We start from the raw sequence: 23,658 nt of genomic DNA, 5'->3' as shown, positions 1-23,658 counted from the left end.
ATTTCAAAAAAAAAAAAAGTTAAATAATAGCAAATGTTTTTGATATAAAAGTAACATCAATTATATAAGTTGAGACAATATATATTGTGTATAATTTCTAATAAATAATTTTAACTTTAACATAATATTATGTTACTTATAAATTATTTAGACTTGATTATATTGGTTTATTGGTAATGTTTAATGTTTACAGTAATTATATATAATGTTAAGAAGATTTATGAACATTATCTTTAATCATTTTATTTATTACTAATTAAAATAGATAAAATAGAAATAAAATATATTTATTAAAAAATTAACACTTTTTTTTTGTTACGATCATTTTTTACTTGGTTCTACCTTACTGCAATCTATATTTTAGGAATCCAAAATGTTGCTACATATTGCAATATTTGTAAAATTAAATCCTTATTTTAATTTATTTCCTTTTAATTGAATACGGTTAGGTTTCTTATCTTATAATTATAAGGATTACAAATTTAATTTATTTATTTTTCAAATAAATTATTTATATTACTCTAAATCACATACTAATTAAATGAGTATACATATCATTATTTAAACTTTTTTTTATTCACTATATAAATTTTTTAAGATTTTACTCTAAAATTTTATTAATTTTTATTTTTTAAAAATGATATTTTTTCATTATGGTAATTGTTATGATAAATAAAAATATTATAAAATGATTCTTTTTCTTGTTTTTAAAAAAAAATATTTCTTATCAAAAGTTTAAAAACATAAAAATCAACATATCAAAAATAAATAAAGATTTATTTACATATATTCACCTATAGAAAAACCCTTACTAAAATTGAGAAGTGACAAAAAAAATTTATTATTAAACATCTCTAATAATAAAATCAGAATTATAAACTTTTCTTTTTCTCTTATATGTATTGGTTGATGAAGAAGAATCTCCACTACTAAAATTAGAAGGAGCAGTACGTTTTTTACCTCCTTTTCCACCATAACTTTTTCCTGATTTATATGAAAACTTATTACCTTTACTAAATGATGGTCCAGAATTAAATGATGTTGATCGATTAACTGAGCTACCAATAAATTTATTAGTATCACTAGTTAACATATCCAATTCTCTTGTCATTTTAACATGATCATTATTATCAACCATTTTCCAAAAATCTTTTAATGTTGACATCAATCTTCCAGCATATTTTTTAATTTTGAATAAAGACATACCATCAATTGATAGTAACTCAGTATTAGTTCTTGGGAGGAGAGCTGCAATCTGATCAACAGCTTCATCAGTAAATATCTTTCTAGGATCCAATATTTTTTCTTCTTTGGCAATTTGGGATCTTAATGATTGAAGTCCAAATTTAGCACATTGATATACTTCTTTATGTTTTATTTTAAATTTTTCTTTTAAAGCTTCAGCTTCTTTGATATTAACTCTAGTCATAAGATAACTGTTAGAGATATCATTAAGTGTAAACTTTGCAACAGGCATATGAATATAAAATTTTGGTGTGGGATTTGATGACAAAAATCTTTTTCCATCTTCACTTAACATTACATATCCAACAAATGTTACATTATTTCTTCCACATACAAGTGTATGAATTTGTTCATAAGCAAAACCATCCGTTATAAGCTTAATTGCTAATCTACAAGCATCAGTATCTGTTAAAAATCCAGTTTTATTATACATTGGAAGTTCTACAATTTTTCTTCCTTTACCAGTATCACTATTTTTAATTTTTCCTCTTAAACATTCTGAAATTTGCTTTACAGTTAGAGTCATAAATTTAATAGAATTAAGAACAAGTGAAGCAACTTCCGTCATATCACATAAATAGTATCGCTTTTTTTCTACTTTGCTACAATTTTTGCAACAAGTAACTTGATCAGCCATACAATCTGCAGAATCATATATTTCTCCAAAATGTTCTACCAGTAGTTTTCTTTGACATATTGATACACTTTCACAATACGCTATCATCTCATTTATATTTGTATGTTGCATTTTTTTGACAGCATCAGATTTTAAAATTTTGCTTCCATCTTCATTTTCAATTGGATCTTCAACAAATTTTCTTAATTTAACACAATCCGTATAATTATACAAAATAACACAATGTGATGGTAAACCATCTCTTCCGGCTCTACCACTTTCTTGATAGTAACCTTCAATACTTTTAGACATTGTCATATGAATTACAAATCTGACATCTGGTTTATCAATACCCATCCCAAAAGCAATTGTTGCACAGACAACTCTTGCCTTTCCTGACATCCAACTATCTTGTGCTGCAGAACGCTCTTTGCTGGAAAGGCCTGCATGATAAATAACTGCACTTACCCCAAGACTTTCAACAAGTTTTTTTGCATTATCACAGTCATTTTTTGAAAAACAAAATAAAATACCAGATCCTTTTGGATATTTTTTAAACATATCTTCAAGTAATTTTTTTTTATTGGCTGCTGATTTTTCTACAACATCATACTTTAGATTGGGACGAACAAAAGTAGAAATAAATAATTTTGAAGAATTGATACCCAATAATCTTTTTGTGTCTGTGACAATTTTAGGTGTTGCTGTTGCTGTTAAAGCCATAATTGGAATTTTTGGATTATCAAATAATTCTCTAAGAGTGTTAAGTTTTGTGTAGTCAGGTCTAAAATCATGACCCCATTGGGAGACACAATGTGCTTCATCAATTACAAATCGACGTAGTCTTCCATGACGTTGAAGGTGTCTTAAAATTTCTGAAAAACGTGGAGCAGAAGCTACTTTTTCAGGAGTAACATACAACAATTTTATTCCACTATTAATATCATACAAACTATTGTAAATTTTATTACAGTTCGTCATGGTAACGTCACTCGTTAACTTTTCTGTCTTAATACCGAGTTTGTTCATCTTATCACATTGATCACTAATCAAGGAACGTAATGGAGATATCACAATTGTAACTCCATCTTCTATTACAGCTGGAAGTTGATAACACAATGATTTTCCAGCTCCTGTAGGCATTAATATAAAAACATCTTCCCCGGCCAAAGATGCTACAATAGCAGCCTTCTGTCTATGCCTAAAGTCTGTATGACCAAATTTATTCCTTAAAACTTCATACATTTTTTTAATCACTTCTTCTGAAAGATGTTTAGTTTCATCCATATACTTTTCACCGTCGTCAATCAAAAACCCGCGGAATTTTCCATGCATGTCTTCTCTATTTTCGATATCAAAATCTATATCTTCATCATCCAGACATGATGAATCATTTAAAGTTTCATTTGCAAAATTTGAATTATTACTAACAGATAGAGGATTTTGTGGTATGAATTCACAAACATCAAGTTCATCGGAAAAATCATCATCTATTACTATTACATTTTCTGACAAATTAGAAACATTAGATTCTTGGAAATTTGAAACAGAGACATTATTTACCTAAAACATCTAAAAAATGTGTAAATAAAAAAACTTACATTATCATTTTTTTTATTTATGTTATTTTCTGAATAATTAATACATTTCTCTGAAGAATTATCTTCTACAAAATAATCAACATCAATATCTTGAAAAAAATCATCCTCAATGTCATCATGCACTGGTTCTTTAGAAGATTTTTCATTTACCATGTAAGGACTTCGGAAGTCTAATGATGGTGCTTTAAAAATATCAGGTACATTTGAATTAGAGTTTGTTGGAGTAAGTACATTTTCTTTCCTATTTATGGCACTAGTATTGGATGAATAATTTAATGAAATTTCATTATTAATTGATTGATTACTTGAAAAATTTCCTATTGCTTTAGATGTGTAATTATTTTCCTGAAATGATAATGATATAAAATCCAAAAAATATCTAACATACATTTACGATCTTTTTATCATAAGAAGAAACATCTTGTTTCCTGTCATCATTTTTTTTCCTAACATTAACATGTCCTTTATAAACTCCATTTTTATGAGAACCATTGCAACATAGAAAATTTGGCATAATATAGTTAAAATCTGGTTTAACAAATTCAAATGATCCAAATTTTATTCTTTTCTTGGGCGTAATAAATACATCATCATTTGATCCTTTTTCCATAATAATAAAATGTAAATTTAAATTGGTAGTGATATTAATAGATTTGGATCTAAAGAAGAATAACAAAGTACACAATATTAGTTGTGTTTTGATATAATTATATACAAGTAAATAATTTGTAGCGGTTTGAAAATTTTCTTTCTAGGAGACAGACTGGTGATCTGCATATTCAGATGGTTCACAAAAGTCTTTTCATTAACAAAAATTTTGATACTATTTAATTTTGATATAACCATTTTTTTATCATCTTCACAAATTTTATGTTAATTTTTTAATTATTTTTTAACTAATTATACTTGTAATACTTTTTAATTAATTTTTGTTTATTTATGATGTGTTAACTTTTAATCGTATTATCTCTTGAATTTTTGAAAAAAATTATCTATAAAATTTTTAACTTTATTGATAATATATTTATAGGAAAAATAAATTAATTTTTGAGATTTGACTTTTGACAAATAACATTTAAAAGGTTACCAATAAGAGGAAAAAAATTAATAATTTTTTTTATAATATTGTCACTAACAATTTTTTTCTATAAGAAAATAACAAAAATATTGAAGCATATGAAACTAAGGATTTAGAAATAAATCCAAATTTTAAAGATTGTTATGAGAATGCAAAGAAAAAAGTAAAAAATTTAATTTCTGGTTGGTACATAGTATTCTATTTAAAAAAAATGTAGAATACTGTCAATTGAGCAAATTTATTACAGATATAAAAGGATATTTAGCAATGAATTTTTACAAATATGACAATTATAAAATTACCAATAAAACTATCTTTTTTAATTTGAAATCTCAAGAACTAGGTGCGTGAAAAGTTTAAAGTATGTTAAACAAAAACTAAAAACTTATTTTATAAGATTATTAAAAATCATCCTTTAGTGATGTTTGCTCATTAATGTGAAAATATTTAATTTTTAGATTTATAAAAATAAATAATATTATCATTGTGTTTTTTATTCAAACATTAATGAGACTATTCTAATTATATTACGAGTATGTTAACATATCAAACAAAGTTAAAGTAATGTAAATAAGTTTAAATAATGCCTTAACAATTAAATTTGATATTCATAATTTTGTGAATTGAAGTATTTAATTAAACTTATTCCTAGAATTTCTTCCTCATGAAATCTTTTTTTTTTATTAAATTATTAATTAAATGAAAATCGAAAAAGTTTTTAATATTAAATTTTTTTGAATTAAACAATTTTGTTTATTGATAATTAAAATTGACAATGAATTACTAGTCACAGTAGGGACATAATTAAAATTATTATTTTTAAAAAAATATTTAAAAACTGGTGTTATGTGTATTATAATTATTTTTATTTGCATGCATTATATTTTCAAGAAGTCTAGTGTATCGACAAACGGCACCAGGATTGACTTTTTCAATTTGTTCTTTGAAATATTGACAAAATATTATTAAAATATAGATAAACTGTTCTACTGTTTCAACAGCATTATGCCTATGGTTTCGAATAATTTTTAAATGATTTATTGGACTGAAATCATTTTTTAATTCCATCATATCTATCATGTAAAGTAAAGTGGCAATACATCCTGTTCTACCAATACCTGCATAACCATGTATTAATATTGAATTTTTGTTATCAAGACTATTAATAGATTTTAAAAGATTAAGAATATCTTCATAATTATATGGAATTCCTAAATTAAAAAAAAGTAGAAAAATATTATATGCTATAAATACCTTTTTTGGGCCACTTTTTGTAGTAAAATAATGTTAACTGCACAATTTTACTGTCATTATTTTTTTTAATAGTTACTGTATAAGTCTCATAATTTTTGGTAAACTTTTCCTTATAATAATTTTTTTCATTATCTTTTTTAATATTAATAACAAAATTTTTATATGAAAGATTTTGTCTATCATCACCTATTGAAAGGTATGAAGCAATATCACCAATTGTTTCGTTTTCTCCTGTTATTATTACAATAATATTTGGTTCCTCATCAAAAAGATAATTAATCATAGCTAAACTTGTATATTCTGTAGGTGCCTAAATTTAAATTATAATAATTGTTAACTATTTTACTTACTTGGCACATTATAAGACGTCTTTTAGTGTTTGATAAATAATCATAATTTATATAATTACCATTCAAAAACCCTTCATATATATGTTGGAATTTAATACTTTTGTACATCAGACAATTCTTATCCAAACAACTAAACTTTTTGCATCTAATTATTTTTTTATTTATTGGATCCTTCATTATTTGAAACCACAGTTTACACTCAGTTTCTAGACTTTTAATACTATTAGTTTTATTGTCGTCATATAATTCAAGTAACATATTTTGAATGATTTTAAAAGATAATATATCATAAAATTTAATATTATCTTTAACAATATTTTTATAATTATTATATTCTATATTAATAATTTTCTTATATTGTGAATTTAATACTTGATTATCAGCACATAAATATTTAACTAAAATTTTGACAAGATAACCATATTCAATGGAATTAAAGAAAATATCATAATTCATATTTCTAATATTATTTATTAATTTTAGAGGATTGGTTATAGAAATATTTGATATAAATCCATCAATGATATAAAAAAAGCAGGTAAACAGTAACACATTAAAATTAATTTCATCATTACCATGAAAAAGAATCTTTTTTGAACCAGATACTTTTAAGATATGTTCATAAATATATGGAATAACATTGTCCTTTTCGATATAAATATCATCTTTTTGTTTAATATCCATTTGATATTTATCTGATATATTAGTATCGCAAACTTCTGGAACACAATATACATATATTCGTTTTTTAATTTCAGAAGATTTTGTTAACTTTATTTTTGTAATTAAAATATTTAATTCTGGTATTTCTGATGTTTCTAAATTTTCTAAAGTTAACACTCCATATGTTGCTACTTCTTTTGGGTTATAGAAATTTTGAAAATATTCATATTCATTTTCAGGTATTATTGCCACTACATTTGTTACGTTATTGTTAAATAAATATTCTAAAAAATCTATACATTTTTCATCATCTTCAGGAAACTAAAATAACAAATAAATTATAAATTAAAGTACTAATTTACGTTAGCCATTATAAATGTACGTTTACATAAGATATTAGAAATTGAAAAAAAATTATTTTTTTCTGTTGTTTTTGATTTTTTCTTGTTTTTTGCAGTTTTCATGAAAAATCCAAAATCGGACACTGATTTCAATTGGTATTTACTATCGTACACTTTTTGACAATATCTAATAAAATTACTAGAAACCAAGACATTTAACCATTCATGAATATTTGGATATATATTTTCAACATTCGAATTAACATTTGTAAAATTTGTTTTCTTATTATTTTTTTGAAACAACTTAAATTCTTTTAATATAAATATAACAACACCACATAAACACATAATCAAAATAATTATAGAAATTATTAAAAATAATTTATTATAATTTCTTTGATCTTCTTCCATCAATATTTTATTTGCATTATTATCAATACTATTGTATTTATTATATTTACCATTAGAATAATTCTCATAATAATATTTTTTAATGTATCTATGGATACCTGTTGGTGATACATATATGCATATACAACTATTTGAATTTAATATATTTATATTAGGAATATAAAATTTATTTTCATTCAAAAATCCAATTTTTGAGGTATTTTTAAAATAAACCGTATCAATAATGTTAAATTCATCTTCTAAATATTGAACTAAAAATAATATTTTATCATTTTTTAAATAATAATTACACGTCATTGTATAATTTTTATTGTATATTGTTGTAAATTCAGTTTCTATAAAGCTTTCATTTTTAAAATTTGGTAAAAAATAAAAATATTGTCTTTTAAATAAAGCAACATTTTGATCAGGAAGTTTTTTTACTTCTTTAAAATGATAAATTGAATTGGGATATATAACAAAATTATTGTTAATCACAAATGTTTCATTATAATCAATATAAATGGTTTTGTTAAATCCAAATTTAACAGTCTTTATGATATAGTTATATGTATCATTAAATTTATCATTAAATTGATTATTAGATTGATTATTAGATTGATTATTAAATTGATTATTAGATTGATTATTAAATTGATTATTAAATTGATTATTAGATTGATCATTAGATTGATTATTAAATTGATTATTAAATTGATTATTAAATTGATCATCAGAAAATTCTGGAGCAAGCAATTTACTTTGATTAGATAAATTTACACTATTGATAATACTTATTTGATCAGTTAAAAAAAATTGATTAAATTTAGTCGTATTAAAAATTTTAATTTCTAAATATTCAAGCTTAATCTTTATTGTGACATTCGGAAGAATTGTATTACCTATTTCATCTTCAAACTTAAACATATAAATTTCTTGACCATTAAACATTTGAAAAGTGCTAGGGTATTTCCAAACCAAACGTTTTTCACGACTCGTATGAACAAATAAATCATATTTATCTATTGGAAAATTTTTTGCTTGAAAAGGGAAAAGTATAAAAAAATTATTATTAATATTTTGCATATTTTTTATCATTAAAGAAAATAAGTTATAATGTTTCGTGTTTGAATTCAAACATATTTTTAGTTTTGATTTATAAAAATGATGTTCCTTTAATTTATAAGCTATGTAAAATTTTTTATTTTTTAGATAAGAAATAGTATTTAATCTCTTTTTTTCTAAGAATTCCGAGAAAGATGATAAATTTGCTTTTGTAAGATCACATGTAAACAATATCACAGCACTACTTGGTTTAAATAGAATATCTAAAAGAAATTAGAAAATAATTTAAAATATTACCTGTAGATGCAACATTTAGATAAGTATAAAAAATAATAAAAAATATTAAAATTATATTGAATATATTCATTAAATTGAAATTGAATGAACAAAAACTAAATGATCTCTTTTGCTTTTTATTAAAAATTTAAATATTTCAAAATATTAATTTTATCATTACATATATAATTGTTAATTTTTTTCAACATCAAATTTATTTTTAATATTTAAATATATTTTTATTATTAAAAAATTTTAATTTTTTTAAACATATCTTTTAATTTATTTTCGTTTATTAAAAAAATTTAATTATTGGAGATTGATCAAATATAACATTTTATTAGATATAAATCATTTTTTATAAAATATATCAATTAATTGCAATTTAACTTTTATTGTATTTTATCATATTTTTGTTATATCATTATACTGTAATTGTTAGCAAATACTTTTTCTTGAACTATTTTAGGTGATTCTATTTGAAAGTCTCAAAATACTTTTAAAAAAACTTAATAGAAGAGATGTATATGTTAAAGATTGCATTTTTTAAAATTTTTTTTTAATGATATATAACCTTTATATTAAATTATATAAAAATTTTAAAAAATAGTTAATATTTACATAATTTTGATAATGAACAGTTTAAAAATTATTTTGCATACTAATATGAAAATTATAATTTTTCATTTAAAAATTGAATTTATAATCTTAAGTCTTCTTCTTTTATATATAAAAATTGTCAAAGATTGAACTTATATCATAAACTTTGATGCAACTACATTTTCTTTTAATGTTGCTGGTCCATCAAAAGCGTTATTTGGTATATTTACTATTTTATTAAATGTATCATTGTTTCCTTTTTTAGTAGGCGTATCATTAATATCTACATTTGTTTCATCTTGTACCCCAGCTTCATTTGTTTTATTTCCTTCAGGATTCAAAGATTTTTTTAACGCTTTTTGTTTATTATTATTGTTTTTTATTTCCAAGTTTGCATTCTTTTCTTTACAACTTTTTAATGCGGTTCCTGTTTCAGTTGTGGCAACTGAACCAGCTTTCAAAGGTAAATCTTTTTGTTTCTTATTTTCACCGCTAGTTACAGTACCTACTTTAGTTGCAGACGTTATTTTTCCATTATCTTTGTTTTTGGAAGCTTTTGAACATACATTTACTAATGGAATTAAATAAAACAAAAAAAAGAAAAAAAAATACAACATATCAATTATTGGATTATCTACTTGTAAAAATATAATAAAAATATTATTTAAATATTTATGGATTAAATAATAATTTGTTTAATATAATTTTCAAATTTTTGTAATATTATAAATAATTTGTACAAATATTATTAAAAAAAAAATTATAAAATGAAGAACACAAAAAAGTATCGGTACTTTAAACTACATGAAAGTATTCTTATTAAATAATATTATGCCTAATGTCATTCTTGTTTATATAAATTTTAGAACAAAAAAAATAATTTATCATTTTGAATTTGGCACACTTTGTTTAAATACAAAACAAATAAATAATTATCATAAAATTTATAAACATATTTATGATATTTATAACAATATATTTTGAACAATTTATTACATTTTTATTATAAACGTCATTTAAAAATGATTTGTTTTAAAATAACCCCTGAAACATGCGCTTTATTTTTTCATAAAAATTATTAAAGAAAATTCAAAGTTTTAAGCAACAAAAGTCGTTAACAGTTTGTTTTCTTTTATAAATGTAGTTTTATTCAAATTATAACAGACGCATTTTGTTTGATAAAAACTATACTTATAAAAGTTATATATAGTAAAAAGAAAATTACATAAAAAACTATAATAATTATCCTTTAGAAATATAATGTTTGCTCAAGACGATTCTTCAAATTTTTTTATTACTTCACTTCCTAATGAAGTTTTAAAACTTATTCTACAAAATGTAAATTGGAAAACTATTTATAATATTAGATTAGTATCAAGATTTTTCAATTTATTTGTTTTAACAAATCTGGATTCACTACCTAAACCCAGATTGATGGGTCTCAATATTTCAAGTTTTGAAATGAATAATGGGTCAATTATATGTTCTTGTAAATTGATAAACAGTATTAAAACAATATCTATTGAAAATTTTAATTTTTCTCTACAAAATGTATGTTTATTTTTTTTTTAAAAACTTTAATAAATAAAAATATTTAGTATAAAATTAGAGAACTTATAAAATGCCTTCAAAGAATGGATCTTACAAATGTTGTCAGTATAAATATAAATGCAACTGGAAAAACAATTATATTTGACATTCTTAATCATTTTTTTAGCTTAAAAACTAAGGTATATTTTTTAAAACTATTTATTGACAGAAATCAATCATTCGAAAAATTTTCATCGTTTATTCAAAAAATGAAGTATGTAACCCATTTGGATATTAGAAAAATATGTTTTCATAATCAGAGTATTCCTCAAGATTATACGCTACCAATGATAAATGATATGAGAAATTTATCCATTTTTGAATGTGAGTGTACACATTTTGTTAATTCAAAAATGGTAAATAATTTGTTTTCCAATAACAAAGAACTTTACAAAATGGATATTTTGTCAAAGTGTTATAATTTTGAAGTTGACTTAATAAATGGTATAGTAGATAGGCAAAGTATTTGTACTGGTGAAGATAATTGTCATAATAATTATTTTGTTAGTTTTCCTCATCAAAATGCCATTGAAGCATATGTTGATGTGAGAAATTTTTTTCCATGTAAAACATATAATGTTGTGCATGATGGAAAGAAAATTGGAAGATTTAATGCATATAAACGATGCAACAAATGTGATTCTACAAAATGTATTACTTTCCAATACTATAAATCGTATTCAAGGCAAAATGGAACAAATTTATAATTTTTAAAAAAATTATATATTTAAAATAAATAAAGTAATTTATATTTAATAGATTAATATTTTAATTCTTTTTATTATTACTACAATAAAAATATTATTTTAAATAGAATTATAAAATTTATTTTAAGAATCTTTTATGTTTATGATGCATTTTGTTACCATTTTAAAAAAAAATTTATATTTTGTGGTATATCATACAAAAAAGAATTTTCTTGATAAGAAAAATTGTAAGCATTTTAGGTAATTCTTATTCATACATCAAAATTTTATCTCATTATTTTCTTCCTCTTTATCTACAATATTTCTTCATGAAATTTTTTTATACTACAATCTCCACTTTAACTATTTTTCTTTTATAATATGTTTCTACAAAAAAATTTAAATATTATCATGTATTTAATGATATAAATTAAAAATTATACAACAAATTTGTCAAATGTAATGTATTAAATTTTAATAATAAATATAAAAAGTTTTTTTTTTTTAAATCTTTAATAAATTTCCTATTTTAAAAATGATTAGTTAATATATATTTTGTATACAATTGTTCACTTTTTTTCTTTTAATCAAAATTTTAATTCATAAAAAAATAGCTATCTTTGGATGGCTACAAAATATTTTTTAAAATTTTAATACTAAATGAATATAATATTTACATTTTGAATTATTCAAATTCATATATTTTTAAACAAAATATTAACCAAAGAAATTAAAAGAATAAATTTTTATTTTCTCCTTTTAATATTTCATAATTTTGTTTTAATATGGGTAATTTTTTAGACCCAAGTGAGTCAGACAAATCTAAACGAAAAAAGACACTAAAAAAGAAAACACAAACGAATGAAGCACCTGTTGAAGAGAATGTAAAATGTAAAGGACTACTCAATCCTGTTAATACAAATAACAAACTTCAGAATAAAACATGTAAATTAACAGAACAAAAAGCAAATGTTTTAGATGAACAAAGTAGTAGACGACGAAGAGGTAGTAAAAAAACGAGGAAAAAAGGAAATTTTGATATTGCTCCAAGAAAAATAATACATGATCCAAAGTTAATTGGTGCCTTACCAGCTTTACCATTGTTTTACAAAGAAATAGTTGTACCAGTAAGAGATAGACATCAATATAATGATATAACAAAAACCGTTGGTTGGGACTGTAGTGAATTATTTGCTAAACCATCTATCTTAGTTATTGGTAGTGCTGAAGCTGGAAAATCGTCTCTTATCAATTACCTACTTCGTGAAAAAAAGGGATATGAATCTCATTATGATGTTGTAAGAGATTATAAATCATCATTTACAAATATTACTTATGACGAAGTTCCGTCATTATTACGTGGTAATGATGCTTCTTCTACTAAATCATGGCAATTTAACGAAATAACTAAATATAACAAATTAAAAAATGAATGTCAAATTCAGTTACTACAAATAAAAAATACATTACTTCAAGAAGTGACAATTATAGATTCACCACCAGTTTCAGATTCTATGATATCATCAATTGACCAAGAAACAACTGGATATTTTCCAATTCTTAACAATTTAATAAGAAAAGTTGATTTAATCATCTTTGTAGCAACTTCACAAATTTCAACTTCATCTATAAACAAGGTATTTATTTTAAATTATTACAAAATTATATATATTATAGATCATTGATACACTTAATCCATACATTAGTAAGACAATTTTTTGCCTTAACCAATCAGATCAATATAAAAATTTTATCAGTCTTACTAAAGATAGAAAAATTTTTACTGATTATATTTTGGATGCAATTTCTAGTAAAGAACCAAAAATTATTTGTACTTATTTCAAAGGAACTTTGTCTAATTCAAGTATAAAAGATTATGTTCAAAATGATATGGAAACATTAATACAAAAAATTAAAAAATTACCAACTCAATATAAAGCAGCAAGACTTTTCTCGCTTCATATTCATATGTTGGAGTGCCTTTATATTGCTTACACTCAAAATGAATTGCGTAAAATAGAAAAGAAAAATAGTGGTAAAGGACTAACAGGAGATAATATTATTATGATAAATAAACTTTTTATTGATATACCGAATAATGAAAATTTTCTAAAAGATTTTAGTACACTTCCAGAAGAGATTGTTGCAGTATCTGATACAATTAAACCAAAGCCTATTAGAAATGCAGATATTGATGCATTGAAATCATTTCTTATAAACGATTACCCTTACATTCAAACTGTTGCCAATGAAGAACCAGAAATTCTCTTAAAATTTGAACTTCCAGAACCTTCTAAATGCCAAGAACCTTCTAAATATCACGAATCTCCTAAAAAAGAGAAGAAAAAAGTGTTAAAAGAAATTAAAATAGCACTTCCACAGACAGAGGAAACAGAAGAAGGTGAAAGTGATGATATTGAAAATTGCAAAACAGCTGAAAATTTTTTAACTAAAAATAATAAAGAATCAAGTAATAAGAAACAAAAGTATGTTAAGATAAGAGGATCTATGATAGAAAATTTGTTGAAAGACATTCAACAATAGTATATGTGTTTAATTAATTAACTAATTAAAAATCTATAAACTAATAAATAGATTTTTTTATATATTTTATAGTTTAATATACATAAAAAAAATTCATACTATTTGTTTTTCTACTGGATAGCGGTCTTTCAATCACTAGAAAAAACATATAAAAGTATAAAAGATAAAGTCATTAACACTGAATATTTTTAAAAAAACTCTGCCGTTGATTATATATCCCTTTAAATTCTAGATAGAAACAAGCTGATTTCTGTATTCACCTTCATATATGTTTTCATATAGGGTCCACCTTCAAAAATTTTTTATATTGCCAACCATTTTTGAGATATAAAAAATGATGACAAAAGATTAAGCGCGAAAAAATATCAAATGCTATATCTTAGAAACTGTTAATAATGGAAAAAAAATTTCAACGTGGACTACATCTAAAAAGTTAAAAGAAGCCCAGCGCAACAAATTTCATACTTCTATGAGCTGTGTAACTTGAGTTATGAGTACGTTCTTGAAAACGTTTTTGAAGCAACATTTTTCATCATATCTCAAGTTTGAAAAGTCCTATGAAGATGAGACCAACTTCAATGAATTTCCCGTAAAAATCTGATCTAGAATATATCTTTTAATTTAAAAATACTTAACTGGGTCATGAAAGGCGATTTTTTGCAAAAAATATTCCCCACATTCGCCTCCAACTTTGAGGCCTCATAACTTCTGACGTTTTAATTTTTACATATCCTTGATTATATTCAAAACTCATCTCTCCTCAAGGGCTATCGAATGAATATAATATTATGCCAAAATTCTAAAAAAAGTTAATTTTTTTAAATACTGATGACAAGTTAAGTTGGAGCATCTTGAACAATTTTTGAAAATCAGGAAATATTAAAGTTATTTTTAAAAAAATTATTCATATTAGAATAACTTTTTAAGAGAAATCATTTGACACTAATCTTATCTTCATATGACAATTTTTAGCCAAGATACAGAAAAGTCATGAACAATGAATATTTAAAAAAAATTTCCGCCTTTGGTTATATCTCCTTTCAAAATGAAGCTAGAAACAAGCGGACTTCTGGAATCGTTTTCGTATTAGTTTTCATATGGGGTCTACCTTCAAAAATTTTTTATATCATCAACCATTTTTGAGATATAAAAAATGATGACAAAAGATTAAGCGCGAAAAAATACCAAGTACTATATCTTGAAAACTTTTGAAAATCAAAAAAACTTTTCAACGTGGACTACATCTAAAAAGTTGAAAGAAGCCCAGCGCAACAAGTTTCATACTTCTACGAGCTGTGTAACGTTAGTTATGAGTACATTCTTGAAAACGTTTCTCAAGCAACATTTTTCATCATATCTCAAGTTTGAGACGTCCTATGAAGATGAAACCAACTTCAATGAATTTCCCGTAAAAATCTGATTTAGAAAATATCTTTTAATTTAAAAATGCTCAACTGGATCATGAAAGGCGATTTTTTACAAAAAATATTCCCCACTTTCGCCTCCAACTTTGAAGGCTCATAACTTCTGAAGTTTTAATTTTTACATATCCTTGATTATATTCAAAATTCATCTCTCCTCAAGGGCTATCGAATGAATATAATATTATGCCAAAATTCTAAAAAAAGTTGTTTTTTTAAGTTCTGGTGACAAGTCAAGCTGGAGCTTCTTGGACAATTTTTGAAACTAGCGAAATATTGAAGTTATTTTTACAAAAATTATTTATTTTAAGATAATTTTTAAAAAGAAATCGTTTACTACTAAGCTTATTTTCATATGACAATTTTTAGCTGAAATGCTGAAAAGTCATGAACAATGAATATTTAGAAAAAATTTCCGCCTTTTGTTATAACTCTTCTGAAAATGAAGCTAGAAACAAGCGGATTTCTGGAATCATCTTCTTTTTAGTTTTTATTTATGGTCTACCTTCAAAAATTTTTTATATCACTAACCATTTTTGAGATATAAAAATTGATGACAATTTATTAGGCGCGAAAAAATACCAAATACTATATCTTGAAAACTTTTGAAAATCAAAAAAACTTTTCAACGTAGACTACATCTAAAAAGTTAAAAGAAGTCCAGCGCAACAAATTTCATACTTCTATGAGCTGTGTAACTTGAGTTATGAGTACGTTCTTGAAAACGTTTTTGAAGCAATGTTTTTCATCATATCTCAAGTTTGAGAAGTCCTATAAAGATGAGACCAACTTCAATGAATTTCCCGTAAAAATCTGATCTAGAATATATCTTTTAATTTAAAAATGCTTAATTGGATCATGAAAGGCGATTTTTTGCAAAAAATATTCCCCACTTTCGCCTCCAACTTTGAAGGCTCATAACTTCTAAAGTTTTAATTTTTACATATTCTTGATTATATTCAAAATTCATCTCTTCTCAAGGGCTATCGAATGAATATCATATTATACCAAAATTCTAAAAAAAGTTAATTTTTTTAAATACTGATGACAAGTCATGTTGGAACTTTTTGGCCAATTTTTGAAACTCTCGAAATTTTTATGATATTTTTGCAGAAATTATTTATTCTAGAATAACTTTTGAAGAAAAATCGTTTGCCACTAATCTTATCTTTTTATGACAATTTTTAGTCAAGTTACAGAAAAATCATGAACAATGAATATTTAGAAAAAATTTCCGCCTTTGGTTGTAACTCTTCTAAAAATGAAGCTAGAAGCAAGCGAATTTCTGAAATCATCTCCTTTTTAGTTTTCATATAGGGTCCACCTTCAAAATTTTTTTATATTGCCAACCACTTTTGAGATATAGAAAATGATGACAAAAGATTAGGCGCGAAAAAATACAAAGTACTATATCTTGAAAACTGTTAAGAATGGAAAAAAAATTTCAACGTGGACTATATATAAAAAGTTGAAAGAAGCCCAGCGCAACAAATTTCATACTTCTATGAGCTGTGTAACTTGAGTTATGAGTACGTTCTTGAAAACGTTTTTGAAGCAATGTTTTTTATCATATCTCAAGTTTGAGAAGTCCTATAAAGATGAGACCAACTTTAATGGATTTCCCGTAAAAATCTGATCTAGAATATATCTTTTAATTTAAAAAAGCTCAACTGGATCATGAAAGGCGATTTTTTGCAAAAAATATTCCCCATTTTCGCCTCCAACTTTAAAGGCTCATAACTTCTGAAGTTTTAATTTTTACATATCCTTGATTATATTCAAAATTCATCTCTCTTCAAGGGCTATCAAATGAATATAATAAAAATTTTAAATTTGAAAAAAAAAGTTTTTTCAAACAAAGTTATGTGTTAATATAGAAAATTTTTTTTCTAAATTTTGAAGATAAATTGTTAGATTGTATAGTATAATGTAACTTCATGAAATTAATTTGATCATTATTGTTAGATGAAATTTACATTTTATAATATAACATTATTATTTTTGAATTTTTCTTTCTTTAAATTTATGCTATGTCATTGATAATTTAATATATATGATGGTTTTAACGCTTATTTTATTGGTTAATTTATTTGGTCTTTTTATCACATGTTGTAGTGGGAGAAAAAATAAAGAATCTAAAAATTTAAAAAACAAAACTGCAGCTTCTGAAATAAAATGGAAAAATTTTCAATCTAAACATCTTAATCAAAAGAGTATTTCTATGGATTCAATTTATACAAAAAAAAAACTTGTGAAAATAATAAAATTGCTTCTAGAAACACATGCTCAAATAGTAAAAAACAGTCAAATTTTCATTTGAAACGCGTTAAGGAAAGTGATGATATGAAAGAAGATTATTTTAGGTTAAATAATAAATCCCAACAACATCCACTTCCTATAGTTGAACTTGTTGGAGATATTAAAATTAAAAAAGTGAATAATAAGAAAAATATTAATTTCACTCCACATGATTATTTTAGAACACAACCGAATAATACACCAAATACTTTTCAAAGGATGGTTGGACCTAAAAGAAGTGATTTTGCTTGATTAAAAGTTTTTTAAAATATAAGAAAAATTTTAAAATTTTTTAATAATAAAATATAAATGTATGTGTCTAATTTTTTTTTTAAATACATGTGATTAATACGACAACATCATCGTTGATTTTTATTATAATTGCAAAATTATTTTTATTACTTTTGCCTATATTATTTTAGAATGTTCAAGAAGTAGATGTGGTTATCAACAAATATTTTCTTTAAAAAAGTTTTATCTTAAACACTTTGTTCTAAAAATATAATTTGCTTGAATTCACGATATATCAATTAACTAAAATGATTAAATATTTTTTTTGAGTTCTAAAGACATTATCAAAAAAAAATACATTTTATTGCGTTATTATATATATTATGATGACTAGCATATATTATTAGCTACACATTATTTTATATTTTGATAAGAACTAACTATACCATATAAAATAATATATATTTATATTTTTTAGTAATATAATATATAAAAGGAATAATTTTAAAAACTAACTTTGAGATTCAGATTGAAATAATTTAAAAAAAATAATAAATTAAAATTTTTTTGATTTTTGGTAGATTTTTAAAAATATAAAAATTTGTGATAAAGATGTTCTGTTTGGAGTTAAAAGAATATTAAAAATTTTTATATTTAAAGTTACAATAAATTTTTAAGTTTTTAAAGAAATGTACCTTTACAATTATATTTATATTGTGCTTTTAAAAAATTATCAAATTTTTTATTAAGAAAAATAAATACTAAAAAAAATTTTTTTTTTTAGATATTAACCCCTGTCATTAAAAGTTTTTGACATTGATGCGTACTGTAACATACACCTTATCCCATAATTAATTCTGTCTCGCATAGAAAAAGTAATTTATACTTCTTTAAAAAATATTAATTTGTACAAATTTAATTTTATCAAAAAATTTTAGATATTTTTTTTAAAATTTTTAATAAATTATTTATTATAGGATAACTTTTAACTGATAATATTACTTAAATTAATATTTCCTTTTTTATTTTTTAATAATGGAAGAATCAAATGCAAATTGTATTAAATTTTCGGATTTGTGTATTCTTTTGGAACAAATTTCTACGGAAGAAGATAGAGGTGGTAAAGAAGTATTATTTAAACAATTTATCAATTTTTGGTTTCAAAAAGGAAAGAGAATCTTTACTATTTTTCCTGCCTTACGTTTGATGACTCAACCAATTAACATTGGAGAACGTTTAATTATTGAATTCAATTATTTAAAAAATATTTTACTTAATGATTTAAAAATTGATGAATTGGATTTTGGAATGACCAAAGAAATGTCAATTTCAAAAATGGTAGAGATATTGATAAATATTTATCCTAAAAGTTTTGAAGAATTAGATTTTTCTGTTGAATACATGAATATGTATATTGATCAATTGTCACAATGTATATATGTAGAAAAAAATATAATTGAATTGTTGAGAAAGATGAGTTATTTGGAACGTAAATGGTTCTTACTTATAATTTTAAATGAAGTTGAAAATGTAACAAAAATGGATTTAGATGATCTTTTTTATTGCATTAATCCTAATTTAGAACAATTTAAAAAGTATGGCTTTCAATTTGAAGATATACTTGCAAACTATTCTCCCAACTATTTTATTAAAGAAGATATCAAACATACATTACCATCTTTAGGTATTGGGAAACCTTTTACTACAATGAAACCATATGATTTTGGTTATGAAAAATATGAATTTGATGAGATAAAAAAATGTTGTAAGGGAAAACTTTTTGTTGAATTATTTTGTCATGGAGAACATGTGTTATTGCATAGATTCAATAATGGTGCAAATTATAAATTTTTTTCATCAAATAAGAATGATTATACAATGTTTTACACTTTACCAAAATTTGACTTTCCAAAAGAGATTAATTCATTATTCAAGATAGATGTTAAAGATGTAATATTAGAAGGTTATATGGTAATAAAATGTAATAAAACTGGAAGGATAATGAAAAAATATGATATGTCTTCTGATGATACTTATTATGATTCAAGATTGTTTAAAGAAAAAGATGATTGTAAAAAAATATGTTTTATTGTTTCTGATATCTTATATCTTAATTCTAATTTTTTAACAAATATTTCATTTGAAGAAAGATTAGAAATTTTAAATGAAAAGATTTTTAATAATATAGAAAATACAAGAATTATAATTTCAAAGTATAGACAAATTCAAAATTACAAAGATTTTACCGAATGTGTAGAAAATGCAATTTCTGACATGGAAGAAGGATTTTTTATAAAGGATAGTTCTAGTTTTTATATTCATGGAAATTCTCCAAGAAGTAATTGTGTTTTTCATGTAAAACCTGATTACAATAAATTTTGTACATTTAATTTGGGTATTGTTGGAATTGAATATTCTGATAATACTTTTAGTCATGTTAAAAATTTTCTTTTAGCTGCTAATGGTTTTCAAAATACTTTAACAATTTGTCTCAAAATTCCTGTAAAAATGGAATCAATATTTTTTAACAAAATAATTGATGTACTAGACATTAACAATAAATATCATTTGAAATTACCATGTTACTTGGAAGACAACTTAAATTGTAATTCTCTTTGCAGATTTGCTTTTGAAGAAAATATAACTATTGTAGAAGTAAAATGGACTAAGATATGTTCAAATTATAAAGATCTTATTTATATATATTGCATAAAAAAAGATCTTTTAAAAAAAGATATAAGCTTATTAATTGATGTTCAAGAGTTTGACAATAGATTCAATAGAGGGTTAAATAATGTTGAAGTTATACCACCAATATTAAATATTTTTTATTGTCCTAGTGATGAAGTTAAAAAACCACGAATCAAACTGGATGTTTTAGAAAATTGGAAATTTTTTGAAAAATTGACTATTTGTATTTTAAATTATCCAAAACATTTTGATTTAAAACGAATCCAACAATTTATATATTTTCTTGGTGCTTCTGTTGTCAGTAATCCAACAAAAGATACATCCTATATTATTGCTACTGATAAACTGAATATTAAAACAGCAGCTGCTATTCATACAAAATATATGCCAATTTTAGATGTAGAATGGGTAATAAGATGTATAAATGAAAAGAGAATTCAAAAAATTGATTTAGAAAAGGACACAATATTGATGTGTGGACATAATCAGTTGTCACTTGAAAAATTAAATGATTTGATTCAAGAAAAAGATATTCCTGATGAAGTATTTAATAATATTTTTATGTAAATATAATTGTACTTTACTATATTACTAAATATTTATTTATTTATTAATTTTTTTTTGTAAGCAATTATGATTATACTTAAAATAAATAGAAAATTTTTTTTCTTTAAATTAATTTTTATTAAATTTCTTTTAAACATATTGACTATTGAAAGTTTATATATTATTACATTTCTTTAAGATTATTTATTATTTCAAATTAATAGAAAAATATTAATAAATTTAGCAAAAAAAAATATTTCTAATTCGTTTTTACTTTTTCTACTTTTCCTATTTTTTTTAAAACAAACTTTGTAATATTAACAATTAAAAATAATATTAAATATAATATTATTATTATAAAAATTATTAATGGAAAAATTATATCTAAATTATAAAAAGTAATTGTGCTCATATATCTACTTTCTAAATCAAGTGAAGGTAATTTACCAAATTCACAGGCAAATTCAATATGTTCAATAAGTAATCTTTTTGAACCAATTGGTCTTTTATTTAATTGTTGTGAAACGAGAGTAGCCTTCTTTTTATATTGTGAATCATTAATAATTTTCTTAATATTACTTACTAATTTTTTAGAATTTTTTAATAAACTTTTATCCATAACTAATCCTGTATTATGTTTTTCAATTAATTTTGCATTTCTAAATTGATCACCAAATACTGGAATTGCAATTGCAGGGACACCTCTAAATGATAACTCAGCAATTGAATTTGCTCCACCATGAGTTATAAAAAGTGATAATCTTGAATCATTTAAAAGATCATTTTGAGGAACCCATTTACTTAAAACTAAATTTTCTAATTTTTCTATATTATTATCTTCAGGAATTTCATATTTCCAAATAAATGTTATTTCAGGTAATTTTTTTACCGTCTCAATTATACCTTTTTTCATTGCAATTGGCATTTCTACACTTCTAGCAAATGAACCAAAAGAAATTAATACTGTATATTTTCTTAAAGACAAAATTTTATCCCAATATTCATCTAATTGTTTTGGATCAGGAATTCCAATACCAGAAATTTCAATCATTTTAGGTGTTTTTGGTCCTGGAATATCAAGGAAAGGATTTGAATTAAGAAATAAAAAACTACTATCTCCAATAAGTTCAAATGGATCATAAAAACCTTTACCATATTTTTCTTCAAATTCATCAAGTAAATAATATTTACGAAGCATATGTTTATTCATGATTTTTGAAAAATAGTAAGAAAATAAATTTTGAAATCTTTCTCTATATGTCATTATATCATGAGAGGGTTGCATTATTGTAGGAATATGACTAGCTGGAAAATGTAAACCAAACATTTCATAATAATTATCCATAAATCCTATAGCAGAGCCGGTAACTGTTGCAGGAATATTCCATGCTTTAAACAAACCAAGCATATATATATTAATAAGTTCAGTAAATCCTATATCAAATTTTTGTTCTTTTACAAATTTAGCTAATTCTTTATTATAAAATATTTGCCTTCCTAATAATCGTTGTCCCTCCATAAAATCATTAAACATCTATGTTAAAAAATATTAAATATAAAATTATGATATAACATACATCTAATTGTGCCCATATTGAATCAGAAGTTTCCCACATTGCTTTTAATTTTGTTTTATTGGTAAATAAATTTACCACAACAGGATCAGAAGGGATATGATATATGTTGGCTTTTCTTGTACCAGGATGTTTAATACTTTGATCCATATCAACAACAATCACTGTAACATTATGTCCAGCTTCAACTAATGTATCAGCTATCTGTCCCACAAAATTAACATGTGAATGTCCATATTTTGGATTAAAAATTAATATCTTATAAGCGTTACAAGAATTAAAAAGTAAAAAAAAGACAAGTAATAAATTTAAAAACATTTCTAAAAATAAATTTAATTATATATATATATATATATCTTATTTTATATATGTAAAAAAAAAAATCAAAATTTTATAAACTTCAAGAATACAAAATAATGATATTTGAAAATACTGTTATCTTAATAATATGTACCTTTTTATGATAAAAGTGATTCTAATGACATGTGGTTTTATTGGTACCTATTTATAAGATAAATCTGTTCAATGATATGGTAATAAATGTCATATTAATAAATTTCTATGCAATATTTTTTTTTAAATCTTTGTTATATGAGAT

The 23,658-nt window shown here is 22.9% G+C and overlaps 8 protein-coding genes across 8 annotated transcripts; 4 read left to right on the top strand and 4 right to left on the bottom strand.

Annotated features, from left to right (window-relative positions):
• Nucleotides 1–844: 844 nt before the first annotated feature.
• SRAE_1000319100 (Bloom syndrome protein) lies at nucleotides 845–4,072 on the bottom strand (the record flags this gene model as incomplete). The annotated part of the gene is made up of 4 exons (XM_024650353.1): nucleotides 845–3,062; nucleotides 3,105–3,424; nucleotides 3,463–3,807; nucleotides 3,851–4,072. The coding sequence occupies 4 exons, from the start codon at nucleotides 4,070–4,072 to the stop codon at nucleotides 845–847; spliced, it is 3,105 nt and encodes a 1,034-aa protein (XP_024504139.1).
• A 1,299-nt stretch (nucleotides 4,073–5,371) lies between these two features.
• On the bottom strand, nucleotides 5,372–8,624 carry SRAE_1000319000 (Protein-tyrosine phosphatase, receptor/non-receptor type domain and Protein-tyrosine/Dual specificity phosphatase domain and Protein-tyrosine phosphatase, catalytic domain-containing protein; the record flags this gene model as incomplete). Its single annotated transcript, XM_024650352.1, has 4 exons — nucleotides 5,372–5,751; nucleotides 5,795–6,104; nucleotides 6,145–7,128; nucleotides 7,170–8,624. The coding sequence occupies 4 exons, from the start codon at nucleotides 8,622–8,624 to the stop codon at nucleotides 5,372–5,374; spliced, it is 3,129 nt and encodes a 1,042-aa protein (XP_024504138.1).
• Nucleotides 8,625–9,631: 1,007 nt separating this feature from the next.
• On the bottom strand, nucleotides 9,632–10,096 carry SRAE_1000318900 (Hypothetical protein; the record flags this gene model as incomplete). The annotated part of the gene is made up of 1 exon (XM_024650350.1): nucleotides 9,632–10,096. One exon carries the CDS (start codon nucleotides 10,094–10,096, stop codon nucleotides 9,632–9,634), a length of 465 nt encoding a protein of 154 aa, XP_024504137.1.
• A 643-nt stretch (nucleotides 10,097–10,739) lies between these two features.
• Nucleotides 10,740–11,776, top strand: SRAE_1000318800 (F-box domain-containing protein; the record flags this gene model as incomplete). The annotated part of the gene is made up of 2 exons (XM_024650349.1): nucleotides 10,740–11,030; nucleotides 11,078–11,776. The coding sequence occupies 2 exons, from the start codon at nucleotides 10,740–10,742 to the stop codon at nucleotides 11,774–11,776; spliced, it is 990 nt and encodes a 329-aa protein (XP_024504136.1).
• Nucleotides 11,777–11,921: 145 nt separating this feature from the next.
• Nucleotides 11,922–14,299, top strand: SRAE_1000318700 (Dynamin, GTPase domain and P-loop containing nucleoside triphosphate hydrolase domain-containing protein; the record flags this gene model as incomplete). Its single annotated transcript, XM_024650348.1, has 3 exons — nucleotides 11,922–12,003; nucleotides 12,557–13,392; nucleotides 13,433–14,299. The coding sequence occupies 3 exons, from the start codon at nucleotides 11,922–11,924 to the stop codon at nucleotides 14,297–14,299; spliced, it is 1,785 nt and encodes a 594-aa protein (XP_024504135.1).
• Nucleotides 14,300–17,776: 3,477 nt separating this feature from the next.
• On the top strand, nucleotides 17,777–18,270 carry SRAE_1000318600 (Hypothetical protein; the record flags this gene model as incomplete). Its single annotated transcript, XM_024650347.1, has 2 exons — nucleotides 17,777–18,013; nucleotides 18,052–18,270. The coding sequence occupies 2 exons, from the start codon at nucleotides 17,777–17,779 to the stop codon at nucleotides 18,268–18,270; spliced, it is 456 nt and encodes a 151-aa protein (XP_024504134.1).
• Nucleotides 18,271–19,284: 1,014 nt separating this feature from the next.
• Nucleotides 19,285–21,507, top strand: SRAE_1000318500 (DNA ligase 4; the record flags this gene model as incomplete). The annotated part of the gene is made up of 1 exon (XM_024650346.1): nucleotides 19,285–21,507. The coding sequence occupies one exon, from the start codon at nucleotides 19,285–19,287 to the stop codon at nucleotides 21,505–21,507; it is 2,223 nt and encodes a 740-aa protein (XP_024504133.1).
• Nucleotides 21,508–21,523: 16 nt separating this feature from the next.
• SRAE_1000318400 (UDP-glucuronosyl/UDP-glucosyltransferase family-containing protein) lies at nucleotides 21,524–23,378 on the bottom strand (the record flags this gene model as incomplete). Its single annotated transcript, XM_024650345.1, has 5 exons — nucleotides 21,524–21,531; nucleotides 21,907–22,024; nucleotides 22,070–22,554; nucleotides 22,600–23,020; nucleotides 23,064–23,378. 5 exons carry the CDS (start codon nucleotides 23,376–23,378, stop codon nucleotides 21,524–21,526), a joined length of 1,347 nt encoding a protein of 448 aa, XP_024504132.1.
• Nucleotides 23,379–23,658: the final 280 nt, after the last annotated feature.

This window comes from Strongyloides ratti (assembly GCF_001040885.1).
Source record: "Strongyloides ratti genome assembly S_ratti_ED321, chromosome : 1".
NCBI classification, from domain to species: domain Eukaryota; kingdom Metazoa; phylum Nematoda; class Chromadorea; order Rhabditida; family Strongyloididae; genus Strongyloides; species Strongyloides ratti.
The sequence above is the reverse complement of the archived record's forward strand: the minus strand, read 5'-3'. Positions and strand labels throughout refer to the sequence as shown.